Source organism: Diabrotica virgifera, chromosome 6 (genome assembly GCF_917563875.1).
Source record: "Diabrotica virgifera virgifera chromosome 6, PGI_DIABVI_V3a".
NCBI classification, from domain to species: Eukaryota; Metazoa; Arthropoda; class Insecta; order Coleoptera; family Chrysomelidae; genus Diabrotica; species Diabrotica virgifera.
Window position 1 is genome coordinate 158977008 of NC_065448.1, and position 23064 is coordinate 159000071.

General features: G+C 32.2%; 2 protein-coding genes across 8 annotated transcripts in view; one reads left to right on the forward strand and one right to left on the reverse strand.

Annotated features, from left to right (window-relative positions):
• Nucleotides 1-21549, forward strand: part of LOC114336051 (G2/mitotic-specific cyclin-B2) — a 58797-nt gene extending 37248 nt beyond the window's left edge. For both annotated transcript variants that reach the window (XM_028286360.2, XM_028286362.2), the window contains one exon: nucleotides 21077-21549. In XM_028286360.2, coding sequence (XP_028142161.1) covers nucleotides 21077-21414 — 338 coding nt within the window. In that variant the 3' untranslated portion in view covers nucleotides 21415-21549. The remainder of the gene's footprint in view (nucleotides 1-21076) is intronic.
• Nucleotides 1-23064, reverse strand: part of LOC114335747 (collagen alpha-3(IX) chain-like) — a 408590-nt gene that overhangs the window by 80793 nt on the left and 304733 nt on the right. The gene's annotated exons all lie outside the window — the stretch shown is intronic.

Genomic DNA, 23064 nt, shown 5'->3' on the forward strand with positions numbered 1-23064 from the left:
GAAAGTTCTTTTTAAACATTTATGTGATTCCATATACGTACCTATCTATTAAAATTATTTATTCCCAGATTTTTAATTAATAGTCCTGTCGCCAGGGGGGGGTACAACGGCCTCGTTAATTCAGATGGACTTACCCAAGTTTTTTTTTATGTATTTTGACCCGTAGAACACGAATTTTTTGGGTAACAGTTGATCCGGATGTCGATAAGATTGTTATAGACCAAGAACTTGAGGAATCAAATAACAGCGATTTTTGGCAAAACAAAACAATATTTTGTATTTTTTGGGTCATTTTAAGCAAAAAATATTTCTACAAGTTTTTTAGTAGGATGCACAGTTTTCGAGATAAACGCGGTTGAACTTTCAAAAAATCGAAAAACTGCAATTTTTAAACCCGAATAACTTTTGATTAAAAAATAAAATAGCAATTCTGCTTAGCGCCTTTGAAAGTTCAAGTCAAATTATGTCGGTTTTGATTATTTGCATTGCTAAAAATTTATTGTGTTATTGTTAAACAAAGCTACAAACAACTAGTGCGTGAGTGATGTTTCTATGATTTCTCATTTAAAATCGAACGAGTAGGTAGAATAGGTACTAGTGCAATCAAGTCTATTTCTACGTTACATGCGTTAAAACGCATGTAAAAGCACGGGAAACCCTACGTGTTTATAGCTTTGTTAAACAATAAAAAAACAAATTTTTACCAATGCAAATAATCAAAACCGATATAATTTGACTTAAACTTTCAAATGCGGTAAGCAGACTTGCTATTTTATTTTTTAATCAAAAGTTATTCGGGTTCAAAAATTGCAATTTTTCGATTTTTTTAAAGTTCAACCGCGTTTATCTCAAAAACTGTGCATCCTACGAAAAAACTTGTAGAAATATTTTTTACTTAAAATGGCCCAAAAAATACAAAATATTGTTTTGTTTTGCCAAAAATCGCTGTTATTTGATTCCTCAAGTTCTTGGTCTATAACAATCTTATCGACATCCGGATCAACTGTTACCCAAAAAATTCGTGTTCTACGGGTCAAAATACATAAAAAAAACGAGGCCGTTGTACCCCCCCTGGCGACAGGACTATAAGCTTTTAAAAAAAAAACAATTTAAACATAGCTATTTAGTGTTTAATTTAATTTGCAACAGTATAAATTTAGTGTACGGTTCTAGAAATAAAGGTCATTTTGAATTTATGCAAGGCAGGTCCACAACATCAATTTTTATTTTATGACAGCCGAGGGAAAAACTTATGAGTGGAAGAGAAAGACTTGCACATAGTGTTTATTAATGTTGGGAAGGCATATAGCAAAGTTACCAGAAACCTAATGGTACTAAGTAGGAAAGGAGTGCCGGCTGAATATGTGAGAGTGGTATAAAAAATGTATCAGAAGGTAACAATTAGAGAGAGCAAATGCAGCTGAAACTGGAAAATTTTGTGTGAAAGCAGAGCTTCATTAGGGTTAGGTTAAGTTCCGTATTGAATCCGCAGTTATTAATAACTAGGACTAGCGAATAACTAGAAAAGATAATGTTAGGAATCAGTATATACGAAAAAATTGGGTGTGGATCCTATTGGAAACAAAATAAGAAACAGGTTAAGGTGGCTAGATGCTAGATCTGATGTCTTCTTCCTTTTATATAGGCAGTTCTGCCTGTTTTTCTTCAACGGTGCATTTCATTCTGTCCCTAAATTGTCATTACAGCTTTTCCTTGGGCGTCCTATACTTCTTCTGCCTAACGGTGACTTGTCCCTTACTATCCTTGATTCAAACATCCTGCTTATATGTTTAATCCACTCTTCTTTACCCAGGTATTTATATTGTCCACCTCACATATGCGGCTGATTTCCTCACTTTTTACCCTGTCCTGTAGTACTTTTCCAGCAATCCTTCTTAAGATCTTCATTTGGTTGGTCTCCAGATGTTTTTGTGTTTTGCTTGTATCTGGTCTTGTTTCAGCCTTATAAGTCATAACTGGCCTAATAACTGACATATATTTGGGCCTTTGTTTTGCACTCTTACGTGTTTGTTTTTCCAAATTGTGCCGTTTAGGCATCGGCCGTTCTACTGGCTTTAATTATTTGTTCTTTTACCTCTTCTTCGATATTGTTTTCAGCTGATAGATTAATTCCCAAGTATTAGATGCTAGATGTGATGAGATATATCCAGGCGAGTTGAATTTGGTACCGTACAACCAGAGTTTCCAGAAACCTCAGATGTACAGAAAGAAATCGAAGGTGAATAAAGTCATTCTAGCCTACGCCGCAGAGTTTCCTCGTGCAGCGAGAATATGGTGGTGTTGGAGGTCAATAGACATTCAAAGAAATTTCTCAAAAGGAAACAAAAAAAAATGATCAATCTAAGACAAAGTTAATAGAAAATTTGAAAGTATAATTCTGTCCTAAGTAAAAAGGTCTTGGGTCAAAAATATCTATTTTTCAAGTTTTTAGTACGAAAAAAAGTAATAGAAATCGATAGAAATTTTAATCTCTATTTTGAAATTAACTATTAAATTAAACTAAGCATCAGAAATCCATCACGTTTACATAAGTTTACAAAACTTAGTCAAAATCGATATTTTTAACTTAAAACCTTTTTACTTATCAGTGCAAAATTTATATATGGGTTATATTAAATTTTACCGAAAAAAATACAATTCATATTAATAGATCAACTTAAAAACACTATAGTTTTAATTATTACTTTGTTTCTCAGTGTAACTCAAATTTCCTACAGTTTTGAACGAATTCCTCATTACTTTTCTTAGTGTAGTGTGAAGTATTACCCCTACCATTCTCCGACCGATATTTCTGTCCCCTGAACATCAAAGGAGCCGACAGGTGCTTTCGCTTCTTGTTGGATGGAGTATTCTTTGGTTATACTGAATTCGCTCTATCAAGATTCACTTTGACACTGACGTTAGTAATTTCTTTTTTGAAAAGTTCAGTTGTCAGAAGTGACTGGAAATTACTACAAAACCAACGCACCTGCTCATAGCCAATATTATTAATAGTAAACAGACATAAAAATAACATCAACCTTACGCCAATCAATAATTATTTATTTACACCATTATAATGTATTGATAACAAATGACAAAATTATTTATTGTACAAAATAAAAATACTTTGTAGAAATAAACTTCACAAAATTGTATGAGATTAGTAGACACTCCCACTATTTCTAATAATTCTTCTTTTTTTAATGAAATATTAAGTTGATTTGAGTTGATTTTAGCAGTTAATAGTGTGAGGTAGGAATTTTTGTGTTGTATGTTTCCTATTCCGAATGTGTCAAAAAAAATCTCGCGAGAGCGAATGTAGTATATGTATTTATTTTAGTTGGGAATAGGATAATTGATATTAAAATATAATGAAATAAAAATTAAAAATTTGTGTAGAAATTCTGACGTTTTTACATTTTCTACGATTCATCGACAGAAAAGCAAATGCGCGGAGGCAACAATTCATAAAAATTTACATATTAACGCTATTTTTTTGGTATTATTTTAAGTATTAAAATTAGTGTAATATTTAAATAAAAATAAAATTAAATTGTTTAAAATATATTTATTTCGTTAAAATCATAATAATAGAAGTATAACTTCTTACTCGCGTACAAAGTACACACACTCTTTTTTTGTTATATTTTATAGTGTTATTTGTCTTATTGTTGTTTTGATTCATTATAGGTCTGGATCCCGCGTATGAAAAAAAAGTTGATTAATAGCAAGCTGAAAATTTGTTAATAGCTTAAGGGTGTCTAGTCGGACAAACTTTGATATATGGGAACACTGGAACAGGGGTAGTTTTAATTGTGGAACAGGTTAAAAATTTGGAACGGTCAGACCACGAAAACGGCACATTTATTTTGTCCGACAGAATAGACTTAAACTCTCCGAACAGAGATTAAACTCTCATGCAAAAATCAGACTGCTATTTATCACCAAATGGGCGTTTTAATGAGTGGAACATGTAAAATATGTCAAATGACAGGGATTATGACAGGTGATAAATAGCAGTCTGATTTTTGCATGAGAGGTTAATCTCTGTTCGGAGAGTTTAAGTCTATTCTGTCGGACAAAATAAATGTGCCGTTTTCGTGGTCTGACCGTTCCAAATTTTTAATCTGTTCCACAATTAAAACTACCCCTGTTCCAGTGTTCCCATATATCGAAGTTTATCCGACTAGACACCCTTAAACTATTAACAAATTTTCAGCTTGCTATTAATCAACTTTTTTTTCATACGCGGGATCCAGACCTATTATATACGGTGACATCTGGACAATGTTCCTTTGTTTTTTCCATAGCACACTACGTGCTTCTATATTTTTCCACTTATATGACAGCAACAGTTATGTTTAAAATTTACACGTTTCTTAAGATATCTCGAGATAGAAAAAAGGTATCGACATGCGGTTTTCGGTATTCTGTTGCTAATTTGGTCTAATTTTGTAATACAGGAAAAAAAATACATACTTGTATTTAATATTTTCCAAAGAAAACTAGATTTCTATAAAAGAATAAATAGCGCCTTCTAGCCGGCATATTACGTAATAGGCTGTTTCCAAATTATAACTATTACATTGACGACAAAGAGCTGTTTTCAACAAGACCAAGTTTGTAAAAATCGATTAAGCAGAACCGGACTTACAGCGATTTTTTCATATCAAGGTTCCCACTCACCCCCACCTCTTATGTGCACAGGTAAACTTAAACTTGTGAAATAAAATATGCACAGAATTTGTATGAAGAATACGATGATTGGATTTCCAGTGCAATTTCATTAGGCAAATTTTGTAAAATTTCGATTTTTTAATTTTTGATATTCAATTACGCCCTCTAGCGGTGGACTTACAATTATGAAAATAATTTCCAGGCTTTTCTCGGGGCAAATTTTGTTATTTTTTTCCCCAAAGCTGTAATATAAACGGTTCCTGAGATATGGCCGAGAGCCATTCTTATTGGGACACCCGGTACATACTATGTTAATAAATATTATAAATATATTATACTACTTAATGTTTATCGAGAACACATAGTGTATACATTTTACAAATAAAAATATTAATGTTAATATTAAAATAAATGCATTCTTTTTTGTATTTTTTTAAATTTTCTTTGTTTTTTTTTCTTTTGTCACTACGATAAGATTTCAACCCGGTTCAACCCCTCGGAGGTTTAAATCCTCTTAGTGATTTTTTTTCTTTAAATTTTTTTTATTTTTTTTTGTTTCATTTTTTTTATTTTTTTTATTTATTTTTTTTAAATATTTTTTTAAACATATTTTACAAATACCTAGAACTAATTAGATCTGTGGCTAACGGACTCGCATCCAAGCCATTTTTTCACACACTCACACACACACATAGAACTAATTACAATAATATTTTACTATCCGACAAGAAAGATACCAAACAGTCAAAAATTTTCTTTTTATTCAGTGACAGAATAAAGAGAATATTTACAGGGAGTGGGATGTTCTGGATAGAGCTGCATTTAAACCAGTCCCTTAAATTCTTCAACCATGACACTCTTCTTCTTCCTATGCTCCTTCCGCCTCTTGTCTTTCACTAATTACACTAGTCAACAAATAAACAAAAAAAAGTTGCGACTGATGTTAAAATGGCTGTACCGGGGAGTTCAAAGCGTACTGAATGCGAATTCAAACACCAAAATGTTCCCCCACGTATATATTTTGAGTTATCTTCTTTTTAAAGTGCTGCGCATTTCTGCGTAGGCGTCCACCGTACATTGTCTGGTCAGGTGAAAGGTTAGATTTGGAGTTATAGAATGCATCAAATATGGCTGTTTATTATAAAAATTTTTATATACTATATACACATAAGTTCAGAACTAGAAACAAAAACTGTATTAAGTCTTTTGTACACAATTTTGTGCATATCCCAATTTTCCTATAACACTATTTGGATTAACACAAACACACATTTTATCCTGCATAGTAGAAAACGAGGATAGCTCCTGGTTACGGTTCCTAAATATTATAAGTGGTCCTGGCTAGTAAATTCCATTAAAAAAATCCAATATTTTAATCTAGAACCTAAGGGTAAGCATATCCTTTACACAAGTGAAGGTCTCGAACTAAATCATGTAATTCGGCTTGTTGGATGCAATAAGGTGCTTTTTCGTCGCTTTCGGGAAAATAAGAATCATTTTTTCTGATACTAGGTTCACTTTTATCACCATACATTTTAAACCTTTCTCCCAATTTGCCGAGGTCCTGGAACTGGTAAATCTTCTCCATGAAAAATCGGGATAATATCTGGATATTCAATTTTATGCTTGCTCTTCCTTGAAAACCCAGACACTTTTGTCATTCAGGAGTAACAGTCGTTAAAATGGTGTAGAACTGTATCAGTTTAAATGGTTAGGTTTACTGATTAAGGACTACCTTTGGTTTATTCTTTATTTAAATGTTAATGTGTTATTCGTAGACATTAGATATACCAGTGTTATGCACAATTTTTAGGAAAAATGTAAATTTGATAAGATGACGACCCGATATGTTATAAATGACTGTTTTAAAAAATTTTAGTAAAATGTTCATTACTTAAAAATCATAACTCATTTTTTTTTGAAAAAATAACTCAAAAATCTTACGTGTTAGGAACATTTAACATCATAATCATATTCAGAGAGCCAAAATTAACAAAAAAACAGCATTTTGCATTCGAGTCGCAAATTTTTTGTAAACTAGTGTTATCAGGCTTAGCATTTCATAACGCTGTCCCCTCATTACGTGCCCCAGATATTGTAACTTTCTTATTTTTATCGTGTTTATTATTTCGTATTCTTCGCCCATTTCTCGCAATACTTCCATGTTCGTTTTCTTCTGTGCCCATGCTATTTTAAGCATCCTTCTGTAATAGTTCAAGAAATGAAGCTTAAAACAGGACAAAACCTCGCAATTTTTACAGAATGGACCGATTTGTATGAAAATTTGGAATTGAGTTCAGCTTACCCCCTACTTCAAAATCTATATTGTGCCGAAGGGTGAAATCTACCCCTTATTGCCAAAATCTATAAAAAAGTTTAAAAGGAGTAAAATTTGTTCAGATGCATTAAATAATATTATACAGGGTGTCCAGAAACTCTACCGACAAACGAAGACAGGAGATTTTTTAGATAATTTTAAGATAATTTAACCCAATTCACCTAGTCCGAAAATGCTTCCTAAGGGAGCTAGAGCTCTTTGAAGATGGCGTCATGTAATTAGTTTTTCTTAAATAACTCCAGAACGCTTCTATTTAGAAAAACGAAAATTGGTACGCATATTTACTTTCCAGAAATGAATCGATTCCATCTATTGTGAATTTCTAGTACCGGTCATAGGCGTCCGTCTTGGGTAGGGCAACGGTTATTTTATCGCATAACTTTTTTGTCTTTAACCTTTAAGCTTTTTTGACACTGGATTATTAAATTGAGAGGTATTCTAGTACTAAAAGGTACTCTTGCTTTAAGTCGGTAGGATACACCGTTTTCTAGAAAAATCGATTTGAAAGCTTTTCCTTTTGGGAATTTGAAAAAAATTAAAAAAATTTTCAAAAAAAAACTATGTATTTTACTAACTTAAAGCAAGAGTAACTTTTAGTACTCGAATACCTCATAATTTAATAATCTAGTGTCAAAAATGCTTTAAAATTAAGGACAAAAAAGTTACGCTATAAAATAACTGTTGACCTACCCAAAACGGACGCCTATGACCGATACTAGAAATTCGCAATTAATGAAATCGATTTATCTCTGGAATATAAATAAATGTACCAGTTTTCGTCTTTCTAAATAGGTTTTTTTTGAAATTTTTTTTTGAAATTTAAAGAACGAAAAATTTTCAAATCGATTTTTCTAGAAAACGGTGTGTCCTACCGGCTTAAAACAAGAGTACATTTTAGCACTAGAATACCTCACAATTTAATAATGCAGTGTCAAAAATGCTTAAAAATTAAAGACAAAAAAGTTATGCGATAAATTAACCGTTGCCCTACCCAAAACGGACGCCTATGATCGGTACTAAAAATTCGCAATGGATGGAATAGATTTATCTCTGGAAGATAAATACGCGTACCAATTTTTGTTTTTCTAAATAGAAGCGTTCTGGAGGTATTTAAGAAAAACTCATTACAAGACGCCATCTTCAAAGAGCTCTAGCTCCTTTAGGAAGCATTTTCGAACTAAGTGAATAGGGTTAAATTGTCTTAGAATTATCTGAAGAATCTTCTGTCTTCGTTTGTTGGTAGAGTTTTTGGACACCCTGTATAATACTCTAACTTTAATTATTAACTAAAAATAAAATAAAAATTCCATTTTTATTCAGTTGCAATGCGAAGGCAAAACAATCTTATTTTTTCACTTAGAATACGGAGCGCAATCCAGCACTCCGAATCGACGATTGTCGACTTTTGTTGGAGTCTCATCGGAGAGAACGTAGGCCTGCTGCTCCATACTCCAAGTGACCAACACCGAGAGTTTATCCCCCACACCGCAACTGACGTGAATGGACTAGGTGACTAGCATCATCTGGCAATTGAAAGATGAAGTAGTTTTCAATCCTAATAGCAATATTAATAATATTTAAAAATAATAAAATATTACTAAAAGATTTTTAAATTGAAAACTTATTGGTCCATTTTCTTGGTAACACCTCCAAGGCTTCTAAAATTTGCGAGCCAGATGGATGCTGATGCTTCAATTTAAAAATTTTTTAGTAATATTTTAATTACGTATTTTTTATGGGAAATAAGCCACAATTTTACTAAAAAATGTATTTAATATTTAAAACTCATAAATATTGGCGATATCATTTTAAAGTCTTCTACTTTAAAATGTATAATATACGTCTGAATTGCCAATATAAATGAGTCAGATTAAATAAATTATTAGAAGAATTTTTTTACTTAGCAACAACATGTTTGTTTTATTTTAATAGTATTTTGTATTTTGACAACGAAACCCGATTTGGGCTTCGAAACGTTAATAAATACATTTTTTAGTAAAATTGTGGCTTATTTCCCATAAAAAATACGTAATTATAAAAATGCCACAAGGAAATAGCTTCAGAACAACATTAATATTTTAATATTTTTAAATATTATTAATATTGCTATTCTTTTTCTCATGATCATCTTTCAGTGCGTCACAGTTTTTAGATTTCTTTCTAACGTATTAAATTGTATATGACAGAAAAAAAAGCACGTCGGTGATTACTTTGGTAATTATTTCTAGTTCGGTGATTATTCTAGTTGTCGATAGATGGCGCCATAATAAAAAAATAATTTTTTTTAATTAGATAATAATATTACAAATATAATCTGTATAATTTATAAGACTATACAAATAAAAGAAACTACCATTTTATAAATGCAAGAAACACATTTGATTTGTTTTTATTCCAAATTGAAAATAAAATGTGACAACTGTCAGATTTAACTAAAATGTCATGTTAGAATAAATGTCATAAATGTGGATTATCACGGACTTACCCTTTTTCCTATCATTTGTTACGCAATGAAAAATGATCATGAAAAGGACAATATTAGGATTGAAAACTACTTCATCTTTCAATTGCCAGATGACGCTAGTCACCTAGTACATTCACGTCAGTTGCGGTGTGGGGGATAAACTCTCGGTGTTGGTCACTTAGGGTATGGAGTAGCAGGCCTACGTTCTCTCCGATGAGACTCCAACAAGAGTCGAAAATCGTCGATTCAGAGTGCTGAATTGCGCTCCGTATTCTAAGTGAAAAATAAGATTGTTTTGCCTTCGCATTGCAACTGAATAAAAATGGAATTTTTATTTTATTTTTATATTGGTCGTTACTTCTTTGAGTAACTAGGTCAATTTTCTGTTGGAATTTACCAGCTGAACAGACGGGGTCGTGAATTGTAAGTTTTTTGAATTCCCTCTTGTCTTCTTCGCTTCAGCATCCATCTGGCTTGCAAATTTTAGAAACCTTGGAGGTGTTACCAAGAAAATGGACCAATAAGTTTTCAATTTAAAAATCTTTTAGTAATACTCTTTAATTTAATATTTTTAAATATTAATATATAAATATTATTAATATTATTAATATTGCTATTAGGATTGAAAACTACTTCATCTCTTAATTATTAACTATTTCAACCCTTTAAAAGTTTATTTTTAAGGGTGAAAACTACCCGTAATTTCTTAAAATTTGCCCAAAAAAGCCTAAGGAGGATAAAATTTGGATCGAATGATTTAGGTAATAATAGTATAATTCTTAATATAATTTCTGAGTATTTCAACCCTTAAAAAATATTTTTTTAAGGGTGAAAACTACCCCTTATTCCGAACTCTACAAAAAAGTTAATACTTAAACGGTGATATTTAGTTAAAATGAACTAAGTAATGATTTTTTGGTGCTCTAAGGATAATTTTTAAATATTTATTAAACCCTTTGAAAATTCATAAATAGTTAGCCGTGAAATGTAATTTTCATTACACCAACAATTATGGCTTAATCCCATGTAGACATATTAAATTTAAATATGCCACAAGAAAACAGTTTCAGAACCTTGCATTCTGTTTAGTGTATACCTATTTATTGTCAGTAATTGACGGGTATGGTATAAATTCTTATAGTAATTTTTTGTTTTAGTTCAAAGTCCTTCAACAAGTAGACATGTCCAATCTACAAAAATCTTTCAAACATTTTATACCCTAAATATCTTAAATACATTATATAAGTACATACGGTATGATCCCATTTTAACAGTCCCCGTTTCAGCGGTTCTCGATTCCACCGACCCTTTTCAGCAGTCCCCGGTTCAGCGGTACCCATTTCAGCAGTCCCCGTTTCGGCGGTTCTCGATTCCACCGACCCGTTTCAGCGGCGCCGGCGTTTGGTTCTGCAGCATGCCGTTTGAGAGGCATCGTTCAGGAAAATGAGTAAAAACAGGACCCTCTTGGGGACAGTAGTTTTAACAATAAAAAATAAACATATAAAATTATTTTTTTTTATATGCATTTTTTCATCAGCTTTTCATTGAGCCTACATGCAAGCACGGAACATAAAAAATATCTAAGTTATTCTAATTGTTTATAAGCTAAAAAGTCAGGTCTTTTCCAAACAGTTTTTTTAATAACAATTTCAATAAAATGTTGAAATTTTTTTAATACGTCTTAAAATGAAAGCCTCAAATAATCGACTGCAATCTGCTAAATATCTCACAGAGTCACTGTAGGGCAAGAACAGTTGTATAAACAGTTGCTCTCTGGGATAAACAAATTGAATAACTTATAAACTATTTGGTCGATCTGGTTGACATTTAGCACACTTAAATAACTCATTAATTGACATAATTTAAAGTCATTAAATTTTACGTCATTGTGCAAAAAATAAAGTTATTAATACTTATAATTTACTGCAAAAATGAGGGTTTTTTGCAATTATCTCGGTCAATTGTTTATATATTACAATATGCTTACCACCAAATTAAAGAACTTTTTAAGATCTACATTTATTTGAAACATTTTTCCCTAAAATGTACAAGAAACGTTTTATTGTCAAAAAACAGTTTTTTTCATTCTTTACAACTGTTAAAAAAAAAGCAAAATCAGCTGTACGTCTTCACGGAATTATCATCAGTTATCCCTCATCTACCGCTTAAAACTTTGAAAACCCTGTAGAACATTTTTACGTGAAATCGATGATTTTTTCCCTATTAACTGGGGTATATACCAGATACTTAGATATTACCTGTATATTTTCAAACAAGAATAGGTTAAAATAATATCCTACAATAAAACTAATTACTTATCATTGTCATATTATTTTCTTATTGAGACCGCTCTATTGGGGACCGCGTTTATGGGGACCGCTGAATCGGGGTACCGCTGAAACGGGGACCGCTGTATTGAGACCGCTCAATCGGGGACCGCGCTTATGGGGACCGCTGAATAGGGGTGAAACCGTACATACATACTTATATTTAATGATTTGTTAAAAAATACATACAAATATATTTGAAAAATACTGGCGAGCACCTCCAAAATGAAAAAGACAGTTACTTAAACAAATAAACACTTCCAGAAAATGTTTCTACAGTAGAACCCCGAAAATCCGAAATAATTGGGGGGACAGCCTGTTCGGATTCCGAAAAGTTCGGATTATCCGAAAGTTAGCCTAATTAGTAATTCGAGTCGTTGATTTTGAGTCGCAAAACGTTCTCGCAAGGATGTGGTCAATATTTTTGGAGTAAAGTTGACTACTAGAAAACCGAATTAAGTTTATGTTTAACCTTTTTATAAGCACTATATTATATTAAAGTACGTATCTGTTTTTAAGAAATTTTAAATGTTATTTTTTTTAAAAGTTATATTAATCCTACATTGTTCAATTTTGTGGCTTTACTCTGTATAATACACATGTTTCTATGTTTTGTCTTGTATTTTTAAATTTTTTTCATGTTCCATTGGTTCGGATTATCCGAACGTTCGGATTAGCGGGGTTCAGATTTGCGGGGTTCTACTGTACTTTCAACTGGCGCTGCGGGCGTAGATTCATTCCGCCGAAAATTTACGGATACACGCATACACAAGCATGTAATGTTTTATATAGTTCCATGAGTCGAGTATAAATCAATGTATGCATGTATATAAGTTTCTAACGTTTTTTTACAAAGAAAAAACCGCTAACTTACACTATTATTCTTCTAATTGGATTTCTCCATTTTTTCCAAAAAAATATATTGGTTTTTTACCCATAACTTTCTCATTTTTTAATTTAGAAAGTGTGGTAAAAAAGCATTTCGTAGATTTTTACAAAATCTATAAAGCTATTAACAATACTCTACAATCGATGAACAATACATAATTAAAGAAGACTGAACAAGGCCAATTACCAATTTTAATTAGGATGGTAATTAGGCGATTTTTTCCGCTCACTTTCTCGCTAAAAAAAATAGGGACTGACTTTCTTTTCATCATAAGTCACTAAATTTTTGAGTTAAATACTTTCTTTTTATTGTTTAATATAGACCTTTTTAAATACTTTTTTTCAATTTTGCAATAGATTCTTACTGTTTTTTGTTTCACTTCATTATATTTTATTTATATTGACGATTTATATCATTTTAGTAAATTGTATTTGTTATTTGTTATTGTTCTTATTTATAATTCTTGTAAGCTTTGTCTATAAAATTGTTAAATTTTTCATGACAATAAAGCATATTTCTATTCTACTTTAAATTAGTTTTAATCAGTTATCCTCGAAAAATGCATAGTTTTGCCGTCTTTTAACTTTGAAACTACAAAATTTGGCATTTGACGAAGAACAGCTAACCTATAATAAAGTATAGCTCGGTTAATATTAGTCTTAAAGAAAATTAAATTAAACCGTTTGGTTTATTTTTTCAAAATGTGTATTTTTACTAATTACAGTTATTTTGATAAAACGAATAATTTTTGAGTTATTAGCAGAAAACTGATTAAAAACATTGATTTTTTCGATATAAAACTAACAATTTCGATATCAAATAAATCGAAATCTATTTAATTTATCAAAAAAATGTATAGAACATTTTTTGCTTAAAATTAATCTCTTTAAAAATTTTTGCGGTCAAAATATAATAAAAAATGTCCGCCCCCGAGATGGGATGTCAACCACCCTCATGGTAAATACGCCTTTCAGCATGATATAGATTTTGATCCTTGGACTATCCACTATTTAATCTCAAATTATCAAGAAAATCGATCCATTCTGTAAAAATTGCGAGGTGAAAACCTTGGCTCCTGGACTATAACACCCCATTTCAAATGACTATAGCTTCTTTTTGTGTTCTTGCTTCAATGGCCAGCTTTCAACTCCATATTGCAGTATCAAAAACATGTAGCATCTCAAAACTCTTACTCTCAGTTCAAATCTAAGGACTTTGTTGCAGATAATTGTTTTCATTTTTACAAACGCATTTCTTGCTATTTCTATCCCGGTCCTTATTTCTGTTGTTTGATCATTTTTCTCTGAAATCCAGGTTCCTAGGTATTTGTATTTATCAATCCTTTCTATTGATACTTTTCCCAAATGTATGATTGTTAGCATGTTTGTTTTCTTATGTTTTATCATGTATTTGGTCCTTTTGATATTCATTTTTAGTCCATATTCTTCACACAAACTGTTTTGTTTATAGTCCAGAAAGCCACTGCGCATCTGCTAGGAAAAATATTCTGATTCAGATTTTTTGCACAATCTTACTCAAAAAGGACTCCTTTTAACAAATTTGCATGTTTTTTTTGTTTTTTTCCTAAAATAATTTTTTTTTGGCATGGAAAAAAGTTTTTTTAGGTTTTTTGGATCATTCCAAACAGAAAAGGTCTTTAGTGACTTTTCTCTAAAGTTTTTGACATATAAGCGATTAAAAATTGAAAAATTGCGAACGGCCATTTTTAACCCTCAAAAACTATGTAAAAAACTGAAAATTTGAATGTTGCCAAGGTAGGTAGATATTCTTTAAGCATCGATTGATGAAATCCCGAAGAGATTTTTGCAATACAATATTCAAAACTCCTTTGTTTTTTAATTGCTAATCAAGCGTGCGCGACACTATTTTCCACCGACAGTATGGTGCAAATGAAAGGAATAAATTCGTTATTTCGTAAACCGGCGACTTCAAGGAAAAATCCCGAAACAGGTCGATTTTTATTTTTAAGTTATGATATTGTGGCATATATGGTATACTAGTGACGTCATCCGTCTGGGCGTGATGACTTAATCGATGATTTTTTTAAATGAGAATAGGGGTCGTGAGGTAGCTCATTTGAAAGGTTCTTCAATTCTCTATTCAGTAATGTAAACATTTACATAATTATTTATACAGGGTGTCCTTCTACTTCTTTTTTTGTCATATATTTTAATTTAATAAAAATTTTTTGGACACCCCGTATAAATAATTATGTAAATGTTTATATTACTGAATAGAGAATTGAAGAACCTTTCAAATGAGCTAGCACACCACCCCTATTCTCATTTAAAAAAATCATCAATTACGTCATCACGTCCAGATGGATGACGTCACTAGTATACCATATATGCCACAATATCATAACAAAAATGAAAATCGACCTGTTTCGGGATTTTTCCTTAAAGTCGCCGGTTTACGAAATAACGAATTTATTCCTTTCATTTGCACCATACTGTCGGTGGAAAATAGTGTCGCGCACGCTTGATTAGCAATAAAATAATATGAAAAGATTTTTTTAAGAAACGCTTTTATTTAGTTGTGAGTGACTAAAAGTTAAAATATAAAAAAATCAACTAAAAAGCAAAAAATAAAAAAATCAAACTCGACGGATTATTCGAAAAAAACGTTCGTTAAAAAAATGAAAAAATCTAACACATTCGTTAAAGAAAAGCGTAGGGCGAAAACTGTTTATTCGATGAAGACGCGCCCCACGCTTTTCTTTAACGAATGTGTTAGATTTTTTTCATTTTTTTAACGAACGTTATTTTGAATAACCGTCGAGTTTGATTTTTTTTATTTTTTGCTTTTTAGTTGATTTTTTTATATTTTAACTTTTAGTCACTCATAACTAAATAAAAGCGTTTCTTAAAAAAATTTTGTTCATATTGTTTTATTTTTTACTTTTTAGACACTTTTCAAACATTAAAGTATATCGGCATGTTTAAAAAAAAGGACGTAGATGTATGACAGATACCTTTTTTTGCATTTATTTTAACTTTTGATACATACATTGTACATTTTCTGTAATTTCTTCATACATTTCTTAAATCAAAATCATTATTTACGACTATTACAGTTTACGCAGTATTTCCATCTCTTGTAATAGTTTACTATTGCACGGTGTAGACGCTGTTAATTTCTCGCAGTGCAGTTCTTCGATGCGCAAGCCGTCTAAAGGTACGTATCCATACAAGGGTAAACCTCGCTCGGTGTAGTAGCTCCTCTTAGTGGATACGTTGGTGATCGCCGCTTGGCGCGTACACTCTTCGTTTCAACCGATTTGCGGTTTATATGTAAGGGAGCGCATGCTGTATCCATTTCAGCAGCTACACCGAGCGGGGTTTACCCTTGTATGGATACGTACCTTAATGATCGCACTCGGCTCAATGAAACGTAAGCAGGTTCAATGCAGGCTTTTAAGTCTGTCCTTACGCAAACACTTTCGGGCCCAAGTTCACGATAGCGGAGCGTAGTCAACAGTCGAACCTTGCGTTTTATGGACAGTCGAAGCCCACGACAATACTAAGGGCAGCATTCGTCCCTCTGCGGTGTCATAACTTTTTTTCGCCGAAAACTGGATAGAAATCGGACAGAAACTGGATAAATTTGAAACTTTATTGTTTATATATGAAGCATAACGTAAACAAATAACGTAAAAAGTGAAATTATGTATAGTTCATATAATTAGCTACAATGTGTAAGTAGTTTCAAGTTTCTATATTGTAAAAAACAAGAGAATTTAAGCATTTTCCATTAAAATCGTTTTTTTTTTCATTTAAACAATTCATAAACATAAAAAAAATTTGATCGACTATTCGTGTATTGTTCCCGCGAATCCATATGTCTGCAAAATTTCATTCATTTCCATTGAAGAAAAGGTAGTCAAATTAACGTCTAAAGATTTGACGCATACGATTGAACTAAATAAAAGCGTTTAAACAATTAAAAGACAAAGGAGTTTTGAATATTGTATTGCAAAAAACTCTTCGGGATTTCATCAATCGATGTTTAAAGAATATCTACCTACCTTGGCAACATTCAAATTTTCAGTTTTTCACATGGTTTTTGAGGGTTAAAAATGGCCGATTTCGCAATTTTTCAATTTTGAATCGCTTATATGTCAAAAACTGTCATTTTTAGAGAAAAGTCACTAAAGACCTTTTCTGTTTGGAATGATCCAAAAACCTAAAAAAAAAATTTTCTATGCAAAAAAATAATTTTAGGAAAAAAACAAAAAAAAAACGTTTAAAAAATTTTTGATCACCTTTTGGTCCTGGCAACATGCAAATTTGTTAAAAGGAGTCCTTTTTGAGTAAGATTGTGCAAAAAATCCGAATCAGAATATTTTTCCTAGCGGATGCGCAGTGGCTTTCTGGACTATTAGTAGTAATTGGAGTTGTTCTGCAGGGCTTGCCATAATCACAGTGTCATCTGCATAATATGTTGTTAATAGATCTTCCGTTAATTATTATTCCTTCACTTTAAGATAGTAATGATTTTTCAAAAATGACTTCACTATATACATTAAAGAGTAATGGAGACATAATACATCCCAGACTAACTCCTCTACTGATTTCAATTTCTGGACTGGGTTCGTTATCTATTACAATTTGTGTTCTTTGTTTCTAGTAAAGGTTTGTTATTATGTAAGTCCCTTCTGCCGTTTTTTTTGTCTTTAGAATTTGGACCAATTTTCCATGTCTTACTTTGTCAAATGCTTTTTCAAAATCAACGTAATCAATATCCACATCCACATCCATGCATCTTTGAGCTCACATATTAAAAGCAAATAACGCCTCTCTGGTTCCTAGTCCGTTTCTGAATCCAAATTGACTATCATCTATTCCTTCTTCCAGTTTTTTATTTATACGAGCATGTATTATTTTCAAGAACAACTTGAGAATGTGACTTATTAATGATATTGTTCTGTATTCTCTGCAATCTTTAGCATTTGTATTTTTAGGGATAGCACAAAAGCCGTTGTTTGGTATGTTTCCTGTTTTGTACACTGTGTTAAACAAGTCTACGATAATGTCTAAGGTTTAGTCTACGATAAGGTCATTTATACATTTTAAGCTTTTAAGCTTTCTACTGGGATTTGGTCTGGACATACTGCTTTACCATTTTTGCTGTCTTTTAATGCCGATTTAATTTCCTCTGTTAATGTCTTTAAAACCATATATCATCTTCTACTTCTACTTCCATCTGCTCTTTTCTATTGTCTTTGAATAATTAATTTATGTATTCTGTCCATCTCTTTAATTTTTCGTTAGTATTCAACAAAATTTCCCATTTGTATCTTTTAGTATTCGCGGTTTCCTTTTTCTGTTGTTCTGAGTTAATTATTTAATTTTTTTATGTGTTTTAAAACTATCGTGTCTCTACTGGTATTCTTCTATTTCTACGGATTGTTTTTTTAACTATTGTTCTTTTGCCTGTTAATTTTGGATTTTATTTGTTTCCTCCGTCATCCATTGTTTCTTTTTGTATCTGGTTGGTGTCAGAATTTCTTTTTGACTTTTATCTATTTCTGTCTCTATTAATTACCACTTTGTTTCTGTTTGAGTATTTTGCAGAATTTATTTTTTAACATTCATTAATCGGTTATTGATTTCATCTGTCAGGCGTTATTTTATGAGTGTGTTCCCTAGTTTACTTGTATCGACTTTGACATCTGTTGTTCTTCGTTTTATTATTTTCATTTTGAGCCTAATTTTTGTCACTACTGGATTGAAGACAATGAAGACTGGATAAAGGTCTTATGTCACAAAATAATGTTTTTGAGTAATAAGCATTTTAGTGTCTTTTGTTCGTAGTTAGTTATTTATTTTATAAATTTGAATTGCTACACTTTTTTAAACAGGTATTTGAAGGTACTTTTTCACACTTGAAATTGAATTTAAAAAAGTTACTTTAAGCCAAATAATTTTAATTTTGTGGACATATTACCTTTATCCACATAGTAAAGATAATTAAATAATGTTAGGGTTAAGTGGATAAAAGAGTTAAGTATCAAAAATGGGCATTTATTGTCAAAAAAAAATTGCAATACAAACTGCAAAATTAATAAAAACATATTTTTTAGTAGGTTCTTCTTTTCTTTTGAAATTTTCTTTATTTTTCTCTATCGCGTTTTTATAAAACCATCTATACTCTTCGGGAACAAATTGTATTCGGTCTCTTAAATTTCCCAGTTTTTCCAAACTCAAACTACCAGTTTTATTTTCCAGTCTTCTTGGTCTATATTCAGCTGTGGTCAGATGTGCTGTCCTTTTTTCTTAAATCTACTTGATGAAATGGCATGTAGTCATTAAGGTATCTATGTCTTACATTACAGAGATAGAAGCAAAAATCGTCCACTCTTATCCATTTTACGTAACACGAAAATTAACCTTTTGATTTGAAGTGTTTGTTTGCTTTTGACATAAATAGAGGTTTGTCAGTAGATCTTCAAAGTAGTAGAAAAAATTCTCCATATTTACACATTGCACATGGATAAAGGTATTATGTCCAAATGCGATGTTGGACATAATACCTTTATCCACTAGAATTCTAAAATCTAGTGGGACATATTACTTTAATACCTTCCTGTTATTTTTATTTAGCTAAAAATAGTTTATTTTAAAACTTTAAAAGGTAAAACAACATATTAGAAAAACAAAAACCTAATAAAACAATTTTCTCAAAAAATGTGACATATGACCTTTATCCACTTATGTCTTCGATTGTGATATGATCCTATGTTGTCACTTGGATATGTTTTTGCAGATACATATAATTACGTTCCTGTATCTTTGTCTAATTACTAGGGCGGTCCGATAAGTACTTAGCCTTCAAAAGAAAAACGAAAATTTTGGAAAAGTGGTGATTTATTTCTGAACATCGTCTCCTTCTAGCTCGATACACTTTACCCAGTAATGCTCCACCTTCTTTAACCCGTCTGAAAAATACCTTTTCTCGAGGTCTGCAAAGTAGGCCTCCGCGGCGGTGATGAACTCCTTATTCGACTTAAAATTTCTGCTCGGCGAGTGACTTTTTCAAGTTTGAAAACAAAGAGAAGTCGTACAGGACCAAATCTGGAGAATACGTTGGATGGAACATCAGTTTGTAGCCCAATTCGACCAATTTGGCTATGGCGATGGTGAGGAGTGAGTCGAAGGGTTGTCATGGTGGAAAAATATTGCTTTTTCCCCATTTGGGGCTGTTTTCCTGGAATTTGGAGTCAAATCGGGCCAATAATGCGGCATAGTTAAGCTCCGTGATCGTTTTGCCCTTTTCCATAAAGTGGATATACATCACACCTTGTGAATCCCACAAAATGGTGGCCATCACCTTTCCGGCCGATTGGACAGTTTTCGCCCTCCTCGGGGGGCACGTTTGCAGGGTGATGTCCACTGTATCGACTGTGTTTTGGTCTCTGGTGTGTACCAGTAGAACCATGTTTCGTCGACGGTTATGAAAGAACGTAGAAACTCATTCGGATTAAGTTTGAACAGCATCGGACACTGCTGTCAAGTGATCTCATGATTGCGTTTATTGTTCGGAGTTAAAAAATGCGGCAGCCATCGCGCCGACAGCTTTTTTAGGTTCAAAATTTCATTAATGATATACCAAACGAGATCTTTTGAGATGCCTAATGTCTCAGCTATCCCACACACCTTCAGTCGGCGGTCTGCCAATACGAGATCGTGGATTTCTTTCACGTTATCCTCAGTGGTAGCCATTTTTGGGGCACCTGGGAGTGACTTATCAAAAACCAACTTGCCACCACTTTGAAACTCGTTAAACCAACTTTGACAGCTTCCATCGAAGGAGAAGAGCCACCGTTTATAGCATTCAAGCGCTTTTTGATTTCGCAGCAGAATTACCCTTCTGAAAACCAGAGTCGTATCACCGACTGATATTGCTCTTTTTTCATTTTTCTAAAATCCCCAAACACGCCCGCTTACACACGCGGTCAAAACAAAACTACGAGTCCGATTTGGCTGATGTTTTGAAATAGGCCATCTACAAGAATGTATTACACGATGGTAGACTTCTCTTGCGATAGTGGCGCCATCGGGCGGAAATACTCTACCTTATCGGCAGAGTCTACGAGAAGTGTACGGTAAATTGAAGTTGTAATTACAAAGAAACAAATATGTATGTCTTTGTACTCACTTTATCACGCTTAACGAATTACGGGATCTAGATTTCAATGCATATTTTTTTTATAATTCTCGTATCAAAGTTACGCGTGAAGTTAGTCGTATTGATGACAGTTGGGGAAACGTCCGCGACCCGTAATTTGATTTCTTATAATTCTCCCTTCTTGAATAGATTTAGAATTATTAATTATTAATCTTTGTATGTTTTAGGTAAATATATGTTGGAATTGGTATTACTCGAAAGCGATCTAGTGCACGTAAGACCTTCCCTACTGGCAGCCGCAGCTTGTTGCTTGTCAATAGGAATATTGAACGAAACTATGGATTTGCCGAAACTGTGGAACCCCACCTGTGTACAGTACACGTCCTACAATTACAACGACTTCAAATCGATAATAACGGAACTCGCTTATCTCTTAGTCAAAAGCGAACAGTCGAAATTCCAAGCAATAAGAAGAAAATACGCCCTAGCAAAATTCGGCAAAATTAGTCTTAATGTTAAATTAAATGGTCCTCTTGTGAGAAAGTTGACAGCGGGGAAAAAGTGATATTTCCATTTTATCTTTTAACCGAATTTTTATATTTTATATCAGTTTTATATTTAGTGTCATTTTTATTTACGTTTTAGTACATTTTAATAAACTAGATTCAAGCTAAAGACTATTAAAAGCCTTCAATATCAATTTTTGTTAGTCAGTTTTTATTTGACGGAATGTGAAGCAACAATGGAGCAATAAAGTTAAGTAGTCCAGGCTGTTTGCTCGCCCCCGTCAGGTAAATTATTTCGATTCGTTTTTTTGCACAAACTTACTAAAAAAGAAGTCCTTATAACAAAACCACAGGGTTCAAGGCGGTCCCGCGGTCGTAAAATTGTTTAAACATTTTTTTAAACAAATTCAAAAAATCAATTTTTTCACTTCGTACAATCAATGTTTTAGATTCTTTGGGTCATTCTGAGCAAAAAAGGTCGCTTGTGATTTTTCTGTTAAATTTACTGTTGTCGAGTTATACGCGATTTAAAATTTGAAATACGCGAAAATGGCCATTTTCAAGGCTTAATAACTCGGTAAACCTCCTGAAACTCTCTTTTCCAAGGTAATACAAACAAACTACATGGATTCAAACCTTCCAGGTAATATTATCAACAAAATAATTAAAGACAGGTGGCCTATGTTTCAATATATTTTTACTGACGGCTCCAAAATTCAAAATAAAACCGGATGTGCAATATATCACTGGAATTCTGAATACAAAGAATCATGCCGATTGCCTAATGAAGTTTCAATATATACTGCCGAATTATCAGCTTTATTACTTGCGTTAAAATATATAGCCTCTGTTGGTATGGACAATTATATCATTTTCACCGATTGTAGAAGTATTGTGGACAAACTCACTTCTATCCAATCGACAAAAAATCTAAACCACATTGAGATAGAAATTAAGAGTCTATATTATGATTTTACTTCCTCGGGCAGTTCAATTATTATTTGTTGGGTGAAAGGACATTCTGGAATATTAGGAAATGAAGAAGTCGACAAATTAGCTAAATCTGCAGCTTTAACCAAACAAAACATAAGCAACATACTTCTACCAGTAACCGATATAGATAATATCAGTAAAAACCATTGCAAACAAAATTGGCAACGTGTATATAACCAAAGTACAACGGGAATAAATTTTAGAAATTGCCAGCCACTAATTCCCAATGAGAGATGGTTTAAACAAGAATCAAATAGGCTATTTATAAAAACAATAAACAGAATGAGGTCAAATCACGCACTAACCCCAGCATACAAACACAGCATAGGTATCAGTGATAACCCATATTGCGCCTGTGGTGGAATGGGAGATCTACAGCACCTCATATTGGAGTGTGGACTGTACAGACAAAATATTAAAGTAATGTATGAAAAGTTAATTGATCTAAATTGTCCTTTACCTGTCAATTTAAACGAAATTCTTTTTCCAAAAAATAAGCAGACGTTACAATGTCTTTACGAATATGTAACGTCCTGTAAATTTAAATTTTAAATAGGCTTAGATAATAAAATTATAAAATTGTAAAAATATCACACAAAATTGAAAAATGTATCCATTAATATAGTATAACACTCTGTAAATTTAGATAATAAGTAGGCTTAGATATTAACTTAAAATTGTTATTGTAATACCATACAAAAAAACACAAATAGTCT